Here is an 18,520-nt window from a genome sequence, read left to right as displayed (position 1 = left end):
CAGCTTACGTTGCATCTGCTCACACATGATTGCTCCGTCCGATGTTGACAACGAAGAAACACCTATCAAATTCTTACCGCGATGATACAATATACGACCAAACGTATGGCGTGTTACACAGCTCAATGAATCCAGACCCACACTAAAACCACCACTTGCTAAAGGTTGCCTAGTTGCACAAACTCCAAAGGTACCCTGAGTAGCCCTGCCGCATCGATTAAGTGAGGTGATTAGGTAGAGAAAGCAATGCTGATCATAAAACAAATGAAAAAGAGAAGCCCATGAATGTTCTGTTAGTTTCCGATGCCCCTTTACGCCAAAGTCCCCAATCGCCTTGCTAATCAAATATTGAGCGGTGTCTGTCGCCTCATATTTCTCGCGACTAAAGCCTCTTGCCGGGCACCGCAATGAACAATGCAAGCAAAGCCGCATCGACGAGGATTGTGGTTGCAAGAACCATAATAGAGCGCTTGGCCAATAGCTTGCGAACGTACGGTTCCCTGACGCGAGAAAAGTTGAATGGGGTGTATTCACTGAATCCGAGAAGAGCGAGGATGGGATCCAAGGAGTACTGGTAGGAGGCAAGGTTGTATACTCCCAGAGTGAATGGTAGTATGAGCTGCAACAAAACGATTAGTCTTGAACCTCCTCTGAGTGATTTTACGTGGAGAAACTTACCCACAGTCTGACCTGCCATGGCATGTTCAAAAAGATGAGCACAAATGCAGTCCAGAAGCCCCCAAACATCGAAACCATGCCCAATATCAGTCGCATGATAAGCGTTGGAGGGATAAGGTTTCCCAAAGCCTTCATGCGCAAGAAGCCCGGGAAGGCGTCTCTCTCCATCGCCTGGAAAACGTAATCTTTAGCGACATCGAAAACTTCAGGGTCGTCCCGGCCAAACTCCTCGATCGCAGTTGTGACGTCCTGCGTGATTGAGCCAGGAAGCACAATTTCGCGTTCCGCACCAGGGAGCAAGAATGTGTAAAGAATCTTCTCAGCAGATGCCCGGATGTCCTCCCTGGCAACCGCATGCATGGGTGAGTTCGAGTCCGTTGTCAGATCCCGAGGTGTGCTCCCGCTTGGCCGGGCATTCCTTGACTGGCTGCTTTGAGGGGAATCGTGGATGCCATGCGAAGCTTCATCGCGGAGGAAGGCTGACATCTGCGCATCCTGATCCCTCGCCTTCTCGGTGTTGTGTCCAAATCGCGATGGGCCAGCCCCATGATCTAGACCACCCATGCTTTCCAAGATGCCCGACGATCGTTTCGACATTTTCTCAGCATCGGGTGTTCCAACGAGAACTGAACGGCGCAGCTCTCGTACGTAGTGTCGGCATAGTGTCATATGTTGAGCAACATCAAGCCTTGAGGGGGGTTAGCGGATTTCAACGTTTGTTTGTAAGCAGGTAATTGAGGCCAGCGCACCAGAAGTCCAGGTAGTCCACAGATCTCTGTTGGTCTCGCATATAAATATAGAAGGAGAAGAGGTCTACTGGCGGCGAAGTTCGTCGGCTAAGAACTTCGAACAGTGTCGGCAACCTGTCCCGGGTTATGTCAGGTTGAGGCGACGGGGTACCTGACATTGAATCGGCCATCTCGATTGTGAATGGCAGGCAACGCGGCCTGCGTTTCGAGCCTTTCGTGGGACTGCCGGTGATGAGCGGAAGGTTTTCTCCCCTCTTCCCTATTGCTTCAATCGGAATAGCCAGTTTCTTCTCGCGCAAGATGGAGGTTGCGAGACAAAAAGTTGACAAAGTTAGGGTAGCGTTTGCAAGAATTCAGGATGCGGGCCGTGCGCGCCTTCATTAAGTGATGAGTTGCGTCCGGGGAAACAAGCGGAGCTTCGAGCAAGGCGGAAATTTTCTGCCTATTGTATGCTGTGAAGCTGTAGCCAATGCCTCTACTTAATGGCTAATCTACAAGGCTGCCAGCCGTACAATCGCTTGAAACAGAATTGGTCGCGAATCATGGGCATCTCAAAAGTAAGGTTGCCAAGGGGTTAGTGGCTCGATGATGCGAGTTAGATTGACACGCGTTTGGCTGATTGGCGAACTGGCAGAACCAAGAAGCCTTTCACAGGGGGGTGAGTGACCAAGCCACAGTGACGGTCTCAATCTGCAAAGTAATTCGGCTTGGTGTCTAACTTAATGCTACCAATGTAAACCCTATGCTACAGCCTGGGGCACCTTTCTTTTAATTGAAGAGCACTCAGGTCTCCTAGAACTCCCTCTGCCTCAAAGCTTAGATGGGTGACGGGTACTTAACCGGTAGATAGATACTCAGTCCGTGTTTGACTTTCTGAGCACGATTGTTCAGCTCGAAATAACAGTAAAGCGGTGTCCATCAATTCATTATATGGGTGGAGTACAAGGTACCGCTTCCTGGGTACCAAGCGCTGGACTTCATTCGTGCTTGTTCTTGGCCTACCCTGCATCTTATGCGTTGAATAGGGACCGTGCACAGCAGCGGGGTGGGTCGTCACGTGGACGCAAATTGCAGGGCAGCGATTCTTTGCCCACAACGAAATTCGATGACCAGACATAGACATATTCGCTGAACCCACCCGCATCTCGACGTCGCCAACTTCTCGGAAATCCAAAAGTAGGTCGCCGCCGCTATTATCCTCGATCAGCCTACCGATTTGTCGACTGCGATACCGAATTCACATCTGACCAACCCATCTCCAAAACACAGCCACAGCCATGTCGACAAAAACTAAGAAGCCTACGGGCAAGACCCAGCGCTCGGCCATTGCCGACGTTGTCGCCCGCGAGTACACCATTCACCTTCACAAGAGAGTACGTATTGGAGAAATCTGGCAGAGATCAACAGTTCTTTGGTTTCGGTGACATGAAGCTGCTGGCGGCTCGAATGCTAACTCAACATTGAAAAGTTACACGGTACCACCTTCAAGAAGCGTGCCCCCAAGGCGATCAAGGAGATCAAAGACTTCGCTACCAAGGCCATGGTATGAAAAGCATTCTCCTCAAATAAACCCGGCTCATCAACCCGATCACAAAAAAATCCTCGCTATTACCGAAAAAGTCGAACTATCCAAGATCCTCCACGATTCTGTTGCTAACCCTCATTAGGGAACTTCTGATGTTCGTGTCGACCCCCAGCTCAACAAGAAGGTCTGGGAGCAGGGTGTGAAGGGTGTTCCCTACCGTATCCGCGTGCGCATCTCCCGAAGGCGAAACGACTCGGAGGATGCCAAGGAGAAGCTGTACAGCTATGTTCAGGCCGTCAACACCAAGAACCCCAAGGGCCTGCATACAGTCCTGGTTGATGAGTAAAGAATTGTTATCTGTGGAACGACAAGGCGAAAAGGGACAAAACAAACATAGGGTTTCTGGCGGCATCTGGGCTTTACGGAGTTTTTGATTGGCATTAGCTTCAGACCTTCCTCAACAATGAGCAATGAGGGGTTCGACCAACACAACGCGATGATTTTCTCCATACCTACCCGGCATCTACCTGGATGGGGTTTTTCACATGGGGATCGTTTGGGATGCGTCTGCTGCCGTTTCTAAGGATGATTGTCTTCATTTGCCAGTCTAGAAAGTAGACGACATCAACGATCGTACACCAGTGAACCGATTGATTAACTGCAATTGCATGTTATACCAGATCGCTGCTATGCGGTCTAGAAAATGTTCCGGTCCAAGAGGATGACCAACCATTCGACGGAATCGACTCGTACCGTGCAAAATCCATCTAGCATGTAAAAAAACACGGGTAGGTGAAGAGAAATCCAGATATCGCTCAAGTACTCGACTTCCCCATGAGGAATTCAAAAATGCCTATCGTCTAACCCTTTTGACAAGAGAATTACCCAAACAGAACCAAGCTATCCCGTCAGCTGCGTAAAGTCATTATAAAAGCTCAAATTTACTCTTCGTCGATGTCGCGGTGACGGCCCAAAACCTTGCGCTTGAATTCCTCCATGTCCTTGTCCCACAGCTCTGCGGCTTCACCATTCAGCGGCGAGGCACTAATAGCAGCTGTTAGTACATGTCCCGCAGAAATATTGAGATTTTATGCACACACGGGGTAGAGAAACTCTTGATGGCAACTCACTTGTTCGGTTCGCCAAGTAGACTTTGAAGACTGAGTAGCACAGTCTGGATGTTGTACGCAGCCGTCCACTTGTCTTTGAGGATATCAAGGCAGATGCGCCCCGAGAAGTCGACGTTGGGATGGTATATGGGCGTCTTGAAGAGCACGGTTGGCGGCGAGTAGGGATAGTTGGCTGGGAAGGCAAACGAGAGCTTGAGGGTCAAGCCTGTGTACGGTGTGTCATCTGGACCCTCGATGGTAGCAGACCAGGAAAGCAAGTTACCGTCGGCGGATGGAAAGGCGGATACTCCGGGTGCTGGGGAGGTCATGAGCTGCATCAGTTCGGTTTGCAACCTTTTCGAGTAATTTTCGATTAGCAAGTGTCCAATTGAAGCATAGACGAGGGATCTCGCGTTGTCTTTGACCTGCTGTCATGCAGATACATTGAATTACATGGACGCACCTCTTTGTCACGCTTTGTGAATCTGGGCCTTTGTTTGACATGCCGAGCTTGGCATTTTGCATGCTGCCGGGTGCAGAGTTCTGCGTGTCCTCCATGTTTCCAAAATCCATCCTGCGTCACGTCAAATAGCAGAGGATGTTGTGTCTTTGTTTTGGTGTACCTCTCCTGGTCGAGGTTTATGGCGGCCTGCGGGGGTCCTTTTGCGTGCTGAAAGCGAGCAATCCGGTAATGGATGATTGACTGCTATATGTAAAAAGTGGTGATTAATAAAGAGGCGATTGATGAAATTTGTAAGTTGGCTTGAGGTGTTTGTAAAATTTACCACTGTTTATTTTTTCTTGATCGTTCTTAGGGATGCTTAGGTAGCGTCCAGACAGTTTCTTGTGCCTAGAAAGACCTTCAGTCGAGTGGCTGCTGCGATTTGTTGCTTCAGGTCTCTACAGGGAAATAACGAAGGTGGGATTAGTTGACCCAGTCGTTTTGACCCAGCAACCAGGTGCCGGCCGCGGCCTCGCTAGGAGGGAGATCCCCGCGACAGCCAATCGAACTCTACCATCCATGTGCCCCACGAAACAATAATTAAATGGGACGCGACCAACGCGTCTTGACTGGAACCAAAAAACAAACCTCAACTGAGAGAAGCAAGCAATCAGTGCCAAGCTATCAATTGTTTGTCCATTTCAGCAGTGTGCTTTTGGGAATCCTCCTTTTTGGCCCGAGAACGCAAGCCCATACAAGAAACCTGTGGTTTTGCCTTGTTTTATTTTAATTTCATTTTATTCTCTGATTGCTCTGTGTTTGTCTTGTTTCTGTCTTGAAGTTGAGTTCCTCCACTTTTCGCACAGTTAACTTGACAAGGTATTCAAGATAAGAGGTGTAGAGGACCGAAGTACCTGACTGAAATTGCAACAAAACGGGCTTGCTTCTCTTTGCCCTGAGCCAACCTACAGCAATCGAATCATAACAGTATACTGAGTTGTATCTGTTGGCAGTCCTAGCCGCCGTCCACTTTGTATTAGTAACATCATGCAGTCATCTCAGCTGGACCCCTTGCCAAAGGATTTACCATTCCGGTTTATATCCAAGACAATCGGCCGCGGGGCTTATGCTTCGTAAGTATACCACTGTATGCAGTTGCCCACCAACAAAAACCAACTTATTGCTAATCCTCCGTAGGATTAAGAAGGCCATTCCATTGGAAGAATCCAGTCCTGTGTTTGCTGTCAAGCTTATTCATAAGGGTTACGCCATCAAACATGGCCGGATTTCAGCCAAACAGATCAACATGGAGGTTTCTCTTCATTCACACATTGGCCAGCATCCCAATATCATCGAGTGGTTCGCCGCGGGCGAGGACACTGTTTGGAAATGGATAGCCATGGAGTACGCCGCAGGAGGTGATCTCTTTGACAAAATAGAAGCTGACGTTGGTGTGCCGGAAAAAATCGCGCATTTATACTTCCTGCAACTGATTGGGGGTGTCAGCTTCATGCACTCCAAAGGCGTGGCACACCGAGACTTGAAGCCGGAGAACATTCTCCTGTCGGAGAGCGGTGACTTGAAACTGGCAGACTTTGGGATGGCCACCATGTTCGAATACAAGGGGCAACGGAAACTCAGCGCTACCATGTGTGGCAGCCCACCATATATTGCCCCTGAAGTCCTGGAAACAGCAAGGTCAGATCAACGAGCCATACAGTCAAGGTACTCGGCGGACCTTGTTGACATATGGTCATGCGGCGTGATTCTCTTTGTGCTCCTCGCAGGGAACACGCCATGGGACGAGCCAACCAAGGGAAGCTGGGAGTTTCAGGAGTATATTCGGACGGATGGGCGCAGCACAGATAGTCTTTGGCAAAAGATACCCTCAGAGGCGCTATCACTGCTACGAGGGATGATGAGCGTTGACCCTCGCAAGCGCTTCTCATTCACAAAGATTCGCCAGCATCCATGGTACACGCAGCACAACAGCCTCTTGACTGCCGATGGAAGGGTCTCGGACCCCATTCATCTCGCAACGCAGATGATGAAGAACCTGCACATTGATCTCTCCCAGGCCCCTACACCGTCACAAAGGCAAAGTCAAGATGCTACGATGGACCTCGATGAAGGGCCAGACGCCTGGGCTGCCAAATTCTCTGCTACACAACCCGAGACGCCTGCCATCACCGATGCGCTTTTCGACTGGGAGAGGCCAAGCCTGCGTACCTTGGGTGCTTTCGAGGTGTCTTCAACCCAGCCTGTGCGCAGGGGCATGAGCTCGGGGGCTTCCACGAAGGCGAACCGCCCGCGTGCGGCAGATATGTACGAGATGCTCAGCGAGACTGAGCCGTCCATGAGCCAGTTCGCCTCAACGCCGGGCGTGCCCATGAGCCTCACGCAACGCGCGAACCGCTTCCATGACATCGTCCCTTCGTACTCGCTTACCCGATTTTTCTCACACATTCCGCCGGCTCTGCTCATACAGATGTTAAGTGACGCTCTGCACCAGCTCAATATCCCGCAGCCACCAGCGCCCCGGCCGGTAGACGGCGATCACATCGCTCTACTCAAGGTAAAGGGTGTGGATACTCGCAACCAGGGCTTGCATGGTGATATCATGATAGACAAGATGGTGTTTGAAGGCGATCATGAACTGCTGGAGGTCAGGTTCGTCAAGGTCAAGGGCGATCCGCTTGAGTGGCGCCGCCTATTCAAGAAGGTTGCATTGTTATGCAAGGACGCCATCTTCAATAGTGATGCATAGGGCGCATCGACTGTTAGTGCTCGAACCATTGCTCCGTGACGAATCTAACAGCCCAGACCTTGCAGTATAGTTTTGGGAGGGATTTGGCGTCATCCCGTGGTCCATGTACACAGATCAAGTTCAGTGGGCTGGCATTCATTAAATGAATAGTATGTCGTCGCGCGTATGATAGCTAAAGTTTGGAAACTGTAGCATCCCGCTAGGCGCGCAGGCAAGGATTGTGACATGCACTCTTCCAGACCAGAAAACGCACGGCATCTTTTTGCAGGCGGTTGAGAACTTCCACCCCTGTCAAGATCTTCTGCCGGCACCACTCTCACTTTGTAGGCCTGGATTAGACTGGAGTCTAGACCTACTGCTAGTACCTGCTCATTGGTCACAGAATGTATATAACATGCAGAGTAAGAAAGACGCAGAGGGACCAACTAGATGAGAAGTTTAACGCGATAAGGTTATAACACGCAATGGGAAGAAATAATACCGTGGGATGGCAGCCGGTGCATTCAAGTCTAGATAGGAGGAAGAATCAGAGCAGTTGTCCTAACCCCTAACCCTGAGCTTGTGCCAAGCCCCTAAGCATGTTGAACTTAAACTCAATTGAGTCACAGCAAAATTTCCAAGCGGCGCGGGGACGAAGAGCTCATGACTGTGATGGAAATTCTTGCATCCAATCATCTTGAGCCTACCTCGACCTAGCCGTCCACCTTGGTACTAAGTAAGGTACCCGGACCTACCTTGCTGCACTACATCAGATAACCCCCGATACCCAGTCCCGCAGTAGCCTTGCCCCTCCTTCGCCCACTACCAGCCTTCATGCAGCCTCTAGTTTGCGTCAGGGCAAGTATTGCACGCGCAGTCACCACCAACAAACCAGCTTTTTCGAGAAAGTGGAATAATCTGCGGTGCGCTCCTTCAAAGTTGCAAATCACAGCTACGAACACCCAGCAACAGTCCTCTCTGAGATTGCGAACAGATCCATCCTCATCCTCGACTTCTGCTCTATATTCCACTACCAGCACCCCTCACTCAGCCTTGCGTGCGGCTCAAGGCTCGTCAGAGGCCGCCGCAGTCATGGGGAAGAAGGACGACAAGGCCGGGAAGGTGAGCTTCCAGCTCAAGACCCCAAAAGGCACCCGCGACTGTATGTCATCACTCCATATTACTCCGTCGCTCGAGCCGCCCAAGTCTCCCTCTCTCAACTCGAAAACAATACCTCGCTAGCCCGAGACTGACACGTCATTACAGGGAGCAGGAAGGACATGATCTTGAGGTAGACGAATCTCCATATCCTAGTGAAATAAGGTGGAAGAAGGAAGAAGAAACATTACAAATGCTCCGGTGACCCGCAAGAACATAACTGACGACCTTTACTCTTCCCCAACGCCAGGGATCGTATCTTCAATGCCATCACCGAAGTCTTCAAACGCCACGGCGGAACGAATCTCGACACACCAGTCTTCGAGCTCAAGGAGATCCTTAGCGGAAAGTAAGATATTGGGAGCTTACCTCTAGACGGCGAGAGACTATGGCTAACACTGGCCACAGATATGGAGAGGATAGCAAGTTGATATACGACCTGGCAGACCAGGGTGGCGAGCTCTGCTCGTTGCGATACGACTTGACAGTGCCGTTAGCACGCTACCTGGCAATGAACACCGACATAAAACAACTGAAACGTTACCAGATAGCAAAAGTCTATCGCAGAGATCAGCCGGTGCGTTGATGGAGGAGCCGTCTTGAATCTTCAGCAGCGTTGATGTAGTCAAGTACTAACTGACGAGACTTTCTGCGACCCCAGGCCGTCGCAAAGGGAAGAATGCGAGAGTTTTACCAGTGCGACTTCGATGTTGCCGGAATCTACGACCCTATGATTCCAGATGCCGAAATTCTGCGTATTATTGTTGAGGTCTTTGAGGCTCTAAACTTCGAGAAATTTACGATCAAGATCAACCACCGGAAAGTTCTTGACGGTCTCTTTGAGGTGTCTGGAGTGCCCTCGGACAAAATTCGATCGATCAGCTCAGCAGTTGACAAATTAGACAAAGTGCGTTTTCATCCCGGTATAAAAAAAATAAGGGTTTTATTACCAAGTTGATCCATTCACCAGTTGCTGACAAGTGTTCTAGATGCCATGGGAGGAGGTCAAGAATGAAATGTTGGAGAAAGGTGTCTCAGCCGAGGTCGCCGACTCAATCGGCGAGTATGTCAAGCACAAAGGCGGCAAGGACATTGTTGACTTGCTTAGAGCCGATGCCAAGTTGGAAAAAAACGAGAACGCCAAGGCTGGCATTGAGGACATGAACCTGCTCTTCACATACCTCGACGCCTTTGGTGTTACAGACAAGATTTCATTTGATTTGTCATTAGCAAGAGGCCTGGACTACTACACCGGCGTTATTTACGAGGTAGTGACTGAGGGTTCTGCTCCTGCAGTTGCCCCCAAGCCAACTAACCGAGAATCCGATACTAAGGTGTCAGGAGAAGCTGTTGCCCCTGCTGCAGGCGCTATTCAGCCTGGGACAGATAATGGCGCTCCTGCACCAGCTGACAGCAAAAAGAAGGCCCCCAAGAAGAAGCAGTTAAGCGAGGACGATGACCGCTCAGACGATCCCACGGTCGGTGTGGGCAGCATTGCTGCAGGTGGACGCTACGACAACCTCGTGGGCATGTTTAGCGGCAAGGGTGACAAAGGCCAGATCCCATGTGTCGGCATCTCGTTTGGTGTGGATCGCATCTTCAGTATCATGAGTGCCAAGCAGGCACGAGAGCAGGCGACGGTGCGTCAAAATGAGGTTGATGTTTATGTCATGGCGTTTGGCGGCGGCAAGGAATTTACTGGCCTGTTGCCAGAACGCATCGCAATAGCGAGGCAACTCTGGGATTCTGGTATCAAGGCCGAGTTCTCGGCAAAGGTGAAGCCCAAGTTGCAACAGCAGTTCAAGGTTGCGGAGGATGGCGGCGTGCCACTGGCTGTAATTCTGGGAGAAGATGAGCTGAAGGCGGGCAAAGTCAAGCTGAAGATTCTCGGCTTGCCCAAGGATCACCCCGATAAGGAGGGTCACCTCGTTGCTAGGGATGAGCTCGTAGCCGAAGTCAAAAAGGCGCTCTCAGCGGGTACAGAATAGAGAAAATGTACGCGGCAGAAAATCAAGAACCAATTAATCAATAGACGGAGTCTTGCAGAGAGACTGAGTAGATTTTTCAACGGCAAGCTCATTGTATGGCAGCTCAACTTCAAACAAATATCAAGGTATCTACTATTGACGCCTCACAAAGGCACGGCCTGCACAGGAAACGTGGATGATGCTGTGCCATGTCTTAGTGTCATTGAATTTAGCTTTCATTTTCATTTACGAATGGCAATATTGTCAGGTTCTATATGGACGTCCAGATGTGAACCGAAGGCAAAAAAAAGGGCAAGTAATGTTACCACTATGATTGAGGGCCAACAAGGCCATCGCCACTTTGCCTAGCCTGCTCTTCGTCACCGGCCCTGTTCTGATCAGAGTGCTTGGCCGGGTCGAAGACGTAAATTGGGAATTCCAAAAACACTGTCCTCTTCAAAAACGTCGGCAGCTTCTCGTACAGTTGCGGCGGAAACGGGATGAGAATACTTGTCCTGGACAACCATCGCTTGTAACCCTCCCAGTTGTTGCCCTTTTCGTAGCGCTTCTTGGCACCGGGTCGCTCCTGTAGCGTTAGGCCAGAGACAAACATAAGCAACAATGTCAGGAAGATGGGCCCGATGATAGTTGCGTAAAGTGCCTTGAAGGCTTGGCCGCCGACGGGGCCGTCTTCAGCTGGCGAGACAGCGATGGTGAATATGCCTGAAAGTGGCCGTTTAGTAGCTGCTCTCAGCCTCGGATGGCATTCAAGGCCTCAAGACGGCAGGGGAGTCGCTTACCGAACTGCAGGATCATTTCGCCAAAATAGTTGGGATGTCTCGACAAGGCAAACAAGCCCTTGTCACAGATGGCAGACCTATTTCCCTCGTGAGACGACCGGAAACGGTACTTTTGTGCATCGCTGACGCTCTCCATGATGAATCCGACGCTCCATAGCACGACTCCGGCTATGTCCCTGCCGGTCCCAAATGCTGGCTGCGGCTGATAGGCCCGGACGTTCGGCGAGTTGAGCACAGTGACGGGCAGCGAGACAAGCCAGACCCAGAACATCTGAAAGACCCAGAAGCCCAGGAAGGGAAAGAACTTGTCGCGCTTGTCGTCGAACCTGTCATCCTTTCCGGTCTTGAGGATGCGAAACAGCAGGAAGCCCGACAGTCGCAGGCCCCAGACCATCATGAAGACGGACACGACGATCTGGCGTACATCGGGACTGCCGGAGAAGGCGAGGGTGATGATGGCAAGGACCACAAAGTTTGTGCCACCGGCAAAGTCGGTCAGTTTGTCGAATTTAAAGGAGAAGGCGATGGCAAAGAAGAAGAGCTGGTAGGCCACCGTGATAAGGAGGGTGATGGCAAGGTAATAGTCGTCCAGCACGTGGACGATCGGAGACATTGCGAAGAGAAGGCGAGTGTTATTCCAGAATTATTCACTGTTAAGTAGAATATCTCAATGGCAAGGACAGGCCGGGGCCAGACGCAGGCAGTACTCTTATGCTATATCGGGCGGATCGGCTGTTGTTGGTTCAACGCTGGCAGGCGCTCGTGTCCGCACGACTAGGCGGGAGGTTTGTAGATCAATTAACGATTACGGTTTATCGGTCAAAATTCAGAAACACTAGAAGGAAATATGACTGGGCAGGCTTACCGCACTCGCCTGGAGTGAGGCCTGACTTTCTGCAAGGTGATCGAGAGTTTACCGATTGCGCTCACTCGATTCGATCGAGCTTGACGCTAGTTAAGGCTTGTCGTCGCAGGGCGGCGATGAGAGAACTCCGAAGACCGGGCGGGTCTGTCAGATCCGCTGCAATGCGGCATGACGCAAACCATCCAAAGAACTGAACCACCACTGCTACTAAGGAGCATATCGCAAACGGCACGACCCGAGTGTGGCGTAACGAACCGCGCTACATAAGTCACGTCAATTCAATTCAATTCGATCCGATCCAATTCATTCTAGTCTACTGGACTAACTGCTTTCTCGTTTAATATTGACCAAGTCCACCCACGCAGGCTATATAACAAGCAGTTGAGGTTAGGGACAAGGGCCGCTCTGAAAAATTTCACAATGAAAGATGCAGAGGCAGAGGCAGAGGCAGAGGCAGAGGCAGAGGCAGAGAGAGAGAGACAAGCATATAAAAAAAAATGGCATGGTATACACCAGAAGTATGTGGTTGGTGACAGACAAGACAGGCTTGACAGGGTGGGTATCCGAACTTTAAGTGAGGCGGACTCTCACCCGAATATCCTTCAGCTTATCCTTCGTATTTGGTACCTACCTTGCTGTAGATGACGGGATCTTAATTCCAGTACGTATCACTTGGCTGGGCATGGATCTCTTTTGAGACCAAACAAGCAACAACTTGAGGCCTGCAACCAGAAGTTGACCTTCTTATGTTTCTACACCAAAAAGTATTTCATTACATAAAAACAACCAAAGAAACGAATGTAACTCAATAAGAAGACGGTAAAAACAAGAGGAAAGAATAACACCCCACCTTTTCCACATAGAGGCGTCGCAGCTATGTGTTTCGGTTACCGCTTGTGGAAATCCTGTCCTACAGTATAGTACAGTAAGCCAAGGGGGAGGGGGGCCAAGGGGTTGGTTCTGACGAGGCCATGGGCAAAAATCCGAATACTCTAAAGGATCGCCCATCAAGCGTTGATCATCCGATGGCAGCCTGCACGTGCCTGTGTGTGGTGCTTGAGGACGCAGATCTCAGTCTGGATTTTCAACTCATATGTGTGACGAGGTATGAGAAAAGAAGACAAACGGTGGTATGTTATTACCGAAGAGAACATGTGTATACTGTACAGGACGAGTAGAGAAAGTGTGGATTGCAGTGATATTGGGACGTTTGTTTGGCTTCCAATAGAGGTGTTTGCTTCAACTGACTTGGTTTCCATCTTTTTTTTTCCCCTTTTTTTCTCCACTGACAAGAGCCACATTTTCCCTTGAAGCCAAGAAATACCAAGCCTCCGCTAAACAGACAAGCATACCAAAGTTAGACTGCCGTCCGAACATGTATCGCAGCAGACTTGCAGACGAAAAAGAGGATTTTCACACCGTCCATGGGATCATGAAGGACGATTTCAATTCGTCGAGAATCAGTTAAAGGGTGTGCAAGATTATCTGTGATACCTTTTACTGTACTGGGGAAACTTGAGCCGCCAAGATCCAATGTGCCGTCCCACTTATAGTATGGCAAGAGGCTGGAGCTGAACTATCTATCTATCACTTAAGGTCTCGCCAGAAAAGAAAATTGGAACTCAAGCGAGATGCCAATAACCACACTTGCCAGGCTGCGTTAAAAGGCGAAGCCGCTACCAGAAACTAGACAGACAAGGTAGGCAAGGTACAAATGACAAGACTTGCATATGTTCTTTGCCAAGTCGTGGCTGCCGGGACTGCCTTTTACAAACAAACGTTCAAGTAAAGTAGAGTTGGTTACTAACATAGAGTTTACCACATGGTATATGACACATGTATTGATTGTGCTTTGTCTGTTGGACGGGGGAAATTGAGAAAAAAAAAAGCGTATGTACGGATAAGTTCGTAGCGGAGACAGGAAAGGAAAGAAAAATACTATCTTGATTCCCCATTCGTGTGCTTACACGGGTGATCGACGGTGGTTTTGTCGTGATGAACGTCAGGGGTCCTTGCTGATGATGATGTTCGAGTCCTGTTAAGACATTAGCGTCATAATTTTTGTAGTGATAAAAACGTGTCTGGTTATTAAGCCATACAGTACCCATGCCAGTGTGGAAAAGATTAGATGTTTTGCATGATTGACCTGGCGGCAATCAAGACACTGCAGGTGTTTGAAGCATGTACGGTACTGTACACCACCGCGAGGCCAATTTACCTTGGTAGTTACTACTATCGTACATACTTCGAAAGGCCAAGATGTGCACCAAGCACGCGTGTTGCCTTAAATTTAGTATACACAAAGGGGATATCACGTAGATACTGTACTGTACTGTACTGTACCAATTTTATGGATATCTATGCATCATTGCATTGACGGATCGTGGCCCCTAGGGTTTCCAAAAATCGAAAAGCCTCCTTTTGTCAGACCACTCTGAAGCGGGATGGAGCCAAGGAGGGGCACCGTTGGGACCCACAAGCTCCTTTCCAGTCTCCCGTACCCTAGAACCCCTGCTCCAAGGTCACGCACATCAAACAACTTTCGTCAGGGGCAAGTATCAAAATTCTGACAAAACTTCTCTTCACCTCGAACCTCTGCTTCGGCATTTCGCTTCTCGTCGCCCGACGCCCGACGCCCGCCTGCCACTGGATTAGGTAGGAAAGGTATTAACTGAGAACTGGTTGAGCTAGGCATGTATCACTTACCGCTACGTACTAATTAATTATCAATCATTAACAAATCGGTGCTGGAACTAATGCACAGTTGGGGTCGAAAAGGTGACTAGGTTGATCATCCCCGCAATTAACCCGCCAAGGAGTTAACCTCGGGGCTTTTTTCTTTTCTCTGTCCCAGTTTTCTTTAAGTGTCGACGGGAGTAATATTTCATCCCCTGATATTCCCAATGCCGGGTCGATTAAACATTTGGGATCAGTTCTCCGTCGTCGATACTGACAATGTGTCAAGTGGCGCCCGGTGGCAGTTGGCATCTGCCGGTAATGCGAACCAGCGAGCTGCCACAGAAAGCTCCTTGTGGCCAGCCGTTGTTGATGGCACGAGTCGGTTGATATTTCACGCCAGTGCAGCGGTGGCGTCTGGTATTTCTTCGCGGTGGAGTCGCCCAAGACTCTAGGAGGCTCCAGAATCAGGGAGGCAGACAGCACTACCCTCCCAGCCCATGCGTTGCCCTTGCCCCGAGATCTGTCAGCTGCCCTTTAATAGGTACTATTCATACTTACAGTACACATAACAAAGTCGGAGTACGTACTGTAGATAGCACCTACCTTTAATGGAGGGCGGCATCACACTCACTCACACCCCTCCCTCCTAATTTAGGGCGGTATCCCATGCATGCCTCTCCTGGGCATCTGCGCCGCCAAGCATTCATGAAGTGGGCGACAGGCCAGCTCTGTTTTGTCGCCGAAGTCACAACCCAGAAAGGGGCTTGAAACAGCCTGGATTTGTCCCTGTGGTGTCGACCCCATCTTGTGGTGGTCCCTTGCCCAAAATCATTCGTTTCCCACCTTCCGTCCTCCCACTTTCATTCCCACGTTCCCGTTCCAGCCTCATCCCAACTATCTTCTAAAAGATCTCCATTGAGAGGGTTGCGCGTTCTTTTCAACCCCTTGCCTTCTACCCTCACTTCTTAGACAGCTATTCGCGCTGACTAGTTCGCATCTGTTTTCTTGATTGGTGTTCTTTTTTTTATTTTTTTTATTTTTTTATTTTTTTATTTTTTTTGGTTTTTTTTTTTCTTTCTTTTTTCGCTTCAACATTCCTTGGGGGTATATCCGGATCTCCGAGCCGCCACACCTTACAATATCTTGGAGGGATAACCCTTACTTGCCTGTCACTCATTACATCGCTATTGTGACTTGATTTTGGTTCGAGAGCGAGGCAGCGAACGCCGGATCGTTTTGGGCGTTCCCTGTGTAGCACTTGTTGCATCATCTCTGACCTCTCCCTTCCTAATCTTGTCATCGACTAGCCCGACAACGAGGTGGAAGCACGAATCCATTGGGATTGTTCCTTCCTTTCCCCTGTGAACCGACGCTCATTACTGTCAAGCAACTTGTTTGACCGAAAGAGAAGCTCGGGTTGATCCCATCGAGAGCATCCTTTCTATTAGACGGCTGGCCTGTTACCTACGCTCTTTATACATCCACATTCGACAACGTGCTGCGCACTAGATGTATTGAACAAACAAAAGAGGAAGGGACCTCGCCTTTTGTCGACGATTAGAGAAAGATGAGACTTTCTCTGCAGTACTTGCTGGTTCTGGCTGTATCCGCGGTTTTGGCACAGGTGGGTTGAAGCTTTCTGTGATGACACAAAGTGAATGATTTGAGGAAGGCACATTCTCACCTTACGGCAAATTTTTGACAGGCGGTGGCTATCGATATCATTGGACAACTTAATAAAGAGGCCGCAAAACAACAAGCTGGCCTCCCCGCGAACCCACAGGTAGTTGCGGGAGGCCAGGGTCAGAACATTGCGGCCGGAGACCTTGTCCGAGAGATTCTCGGGCTCTTAGGGAAAGCCGCTGGACAGCGCAACGGCGCAACGCCCAACACCGATCTACAAAATGGCGCCAACGATGGCAAACGAAACAGCGGGCAGAAAGAGGGCAAAAAGGGCAAAAAACCGGAGAATGGTGGCACTGCAGGAAACGGAACTGCAGTAGACGAGGGGAAGAAGAAGGAGGGCGCAAAAAAAGAGGGCGCGAAGGAGGGCGCAAAGAAGGAGGGGGGGAAGAAGGAAGGCAAGGGGAAGGGTAACGAGGGCGCCATCAATGGCACGGCACCGGCGGCCGGTCGAGGAAAGAAGAACGAGGGCGCCAACTTGGGTGCTATTAACGGCACGGCACCGGCGGCCGGCCAAGGAAAGGGACAGGGAAAGGATGGCAAGAAAAAGGGAGAAGGGAAGAAGGATCGTGGAAAGGAGAAGGGTGGCGCTGAGGGCGCCAAGCCGTCAGCACCACCGCCAGCTCTTGGAGCCATCGAGCCAGGGGCGTCCCCCAATATGACCGCACCACCGGTCGCTGCCCCGGCCGCTTCCCCGCCCCCGGGGCTCCTTCCCGGTACAGGCCCACGAGGTGGAATTGGTGTCACCGTCATCCCGATCGCCGACTCGCAGCGCGAGAAAACCAAGTCGGATGGCGCTGCGGCCACTCCTGCCGCTCCCACCCCGCCGGTTGCCGCCAACCCAGGACTTCCTCCGCCACCCGGAGCCGATAACCAGCGGGTCACCTACATCCCACCTCCGGCTGGTCAGAATACGATCCCAGCCCCGCCGGCCGCCACCACCGACCCAGTTGCTACGCCTCCTGCCCAAGCGACCCCGCCACCGGCTGCCGCCCCTGCGGCACCTCCCGCGCAACAGTCTTCGTCTCCTCCTGCCCAAGCATCCCCGCCACCGGCTGCCGCCCCTGCGGCACCTCCCGCGCAACAGTCTTCGTCTCCTCCGGCCCAAGCATCCCCGCCACCGGCCGCCGCCCCTGCGGCACCTCCCGCGCAAGAGTCTTCGCCTCCTCCTGCCCAAGCATCCCCGCCACCGGCCGCCACCCCTGCGACACCTCCCGCACAAGCATCCCCGGCGCCTGAGCCCACTCCTTCGCCCCCAGCTCCTGCAGCACCGTCACCGACCCCCGCACTGTCGTCAAAACTTAACCTTGGTGCCGAGATCCCCAACTCGACGCTGCCTGCGGCCGGAGCAACTGTCCCGACTGCTCTTCCCGTGGCTGCAGCCCCGCCTTCAACAACTCCTGCTCCTGATGTGGCAAACAATGCTGGAGCTCCTGCGCAACCCAACATAGACATCAGCGGACTGACGCTCAATTCAGTGCTATCGCTGGGTGCATTGGTACCAGCGAACCCGGCACCTAGGACTTAATCGGTCTTCCCCCCGCCCCTTTTTTTTTTATGATAACTAGATCTTTCTACTCTTCTGGCTGTCCGTGGCGTCGGCAAGACGTTTAATATTGATTTCCTATGTATCAGATACCACAGTACATAGCACAATCGTTTTTGTTGACTTTTATCGGATTATCAGCTAATGACAAGCTTCAAGAAGAGTCCCATAAAAACAGTATCATACGGACAAGATTCTAAGAATGAGATATACCCGCCACAGTGGCTAATAGTTAGCGGCTACTGCCTTGGCCGTCATTTCACTTGGTTTCATTGCAATCATCTTTCTACTTCTTTGTATTTCTTTTTCCTTCTTTTTTGCATGTCCCCCCAAGCCTGGCTGCGTTTCGCTATAGTGTTTTCTTTTTTCCTTTCTTGTCAGATTCGCTTCTTCCTAATACCGGTTCGGCAAGGGTTCTCCTTAGCATATATTGGAATGTCTGTAGTTGGGTTCCTATAGTTCGTTATATATAAAACTGTCGGATCCCAGTCAGAGAATGAAGCGAGTGTGACGTGCGGTCAGGTCGCAGTGGCCTGAAATGATGAATAAATACCTAGATAATCAATGTCGCAG

At 50.7% G+C, this 18,520-nt stretch overlaps 8 protein-coding genes across 8 annotated transcripts; 5 read left to right on the top strand and 3 right to left on the bottom strand.

Annotated features, from left to right (window-relative positions):
- Positions 1 to 382: 382 nt before the first annotated feature.
- PpBr36_05595 (uncharacterized protein) lies at positions 383 to 1,597 on the bottom strand (the record flags this gene model as incomplete). The annotated part of the gene is made up of 3 exons (XM_029892748.1): positions 383 to 619; positions 679 to 1,366; positions 1,428 to 1,597. The coding sequence occupies 3 exons, from the start codon at positions 1,595 to 1,597 to the stop codon at positions 383 to 385; spliced, it is 1,095 nt and encodes a 364-aa protein (XP_029745476.1).
- A 1,107-nt stretch (positions 1,598 to 2,704) lies between these two features.
- Positions 2,705 to 3,298, top strand: PpBr36_05594 (uncharacterized protein; the record flags this gene model as incomplete). Its single annotated transcript, XM_029892747.1, has 3 exons — positions 2,705 to 2,800; positions 2,896 to 2,970; positions 3,095 to 3,298. 3 exons carry the CDS (start codon positions 2,705 to 2,707, stop codon positions 3,296 to 3,298), a joined length of 375 nt encoding a protein of 124 aa, XP_029746037.1.
- Positions 3,299 to 3,893: 595 nt separating this feature from the next.
- PpBr36_05593 (uncharacterized protein) lies at positions 3,894 to 4,634 on the bottom strand (the record flags this gene model as incomplete). The annotated part of the gene is made up of 3 exons (XM_029892746.1): positions 3,894 to 3,996; positions 4,083 to 4,415; positions 4,525 to 4,634. The coding sequence occupies 3 exons, from the start codon at positions 4,632 to 4,634 to the stop codon at positions 3,894 to 3,896; spliced, it is 546 nt and encodes a 181-aa protein (XP_029746035.1).
- Positions 4,635 to 5,550: 916 nt separating this feature from the next.
- Positions 5,551 to 7,270, top strand: PpBr36_05592 (uncharacterized protein; the record flags this gene model as incomplete). Its single annotated transcript, XM_029892745.1, has 2 exons — positions 5,551 to 5,636; positions 5,701 to 7,270. The coding sequence occupies 2 exons, from the start codon at positions 5,551 to 5,553 to the stop codon at positions 7,268 to 7,270; spliced, it is 1,656 nt and encodes a 551-aa protein (XP_029746036.1).
- Positions 7,271 to 8,083: 813 nt separating this feature from the next.
- Positions 8,084 to 10,395, top strand: PpBr36_05591 (uncharacterized protein; the record flags this gene model as incomplete). Its single annotated transcript, XM_029892744.1, has 6 exons — positions 8,084 to 8,411; positions 8,516 to 8,540; positions 8,658 to 8,756; positions 8,816 to 8,984; positions 9,069 to 9,314; positions 9,397 to 10,395. The coding sequence occupies 6 exons, from the start codon at positions 8,084 to 8,086 to the stop codon at positions 10,393 to 10,395; spliced, it is 1,866 nt and encodes a 621-aa protein (XP_029745472.1).
- A 307-nt stretch (positions 10,396 to 10,702) lies between these two features.
- Positions 10,703 to 11,787, bottom strand: PpBr36_05590 (uncharacterized protein; the record flags this gene model as incomplete). The annotated part of the gene is made up of 2 exons (XM_029892743.1): positions 10,703 to 11,097; positions 11,175 to 11,787. The coding sequence occupies 2 exons, from the start codon at positions 11,785 to 11,787 to the stop codon at positions 10,703 to 10,705; spliced, it is 1,008 nt and encodes a 335-aa protein (XP_029745473.1).
- On the top strand, positions 11,209 to 11,835 carry PpBr36_05589 (uncharacterized protein; the record flags this gene model as incomplete). The annotated part of the gene is made up of 2 exons (XM_029892742.1): positions 11,209 to 11,262; positions 11,332 to 11,835. 2 exons carry the CDS (start codon positions 11,209 to 11,211, stop codon positions 11,833 to 11,835), a joined length of 558 nt encoding a protein of 185 aa, XP_029745950.1.
- A 4,450-nt stretch (positions 11,836 to 16,285) lies between these two features.
- Positions 16,286 to 17,929, top strand: PpBr36_05588 (uncharacterized protein; the record flags this gene model as incomplete). The annotated part of the gene is made up of 2 exons (XM_029892741.1): positions 16,286 to 16,342; positions 16,424 to 17,929. 2 exons carry the CDS (start codon positions 16,286 to 16,288, stop codon positions 17,927 to 17,929), a joined length of 1,563 nt encoding a protein of 520 aa, XP_029745949.1.
- Positions 17,930 to 18,520: the final 591 nt, after the last annotated feature.

Source organism: Pyricularia pennisetigena, assembly GCF_004337985.1.
Source record: "Pyricularia pennisetigena strain Br36 chromosome 4 map unlocalized Pyricularia_pennisetigena_Br36_Scf_6, whole genome shotgun sequence".
NCBI lineage: Eukaryota > Fungi > Ascomycota > Sordariomycetes > Magnaporthales > Pyriculariaceae > Pyricularia > Pyricularia pennisetigena.
Note: the sequence above shows the minus strand (reverse complement) of the source record. Positions and strands in the feature narration are given on the sequence as shown.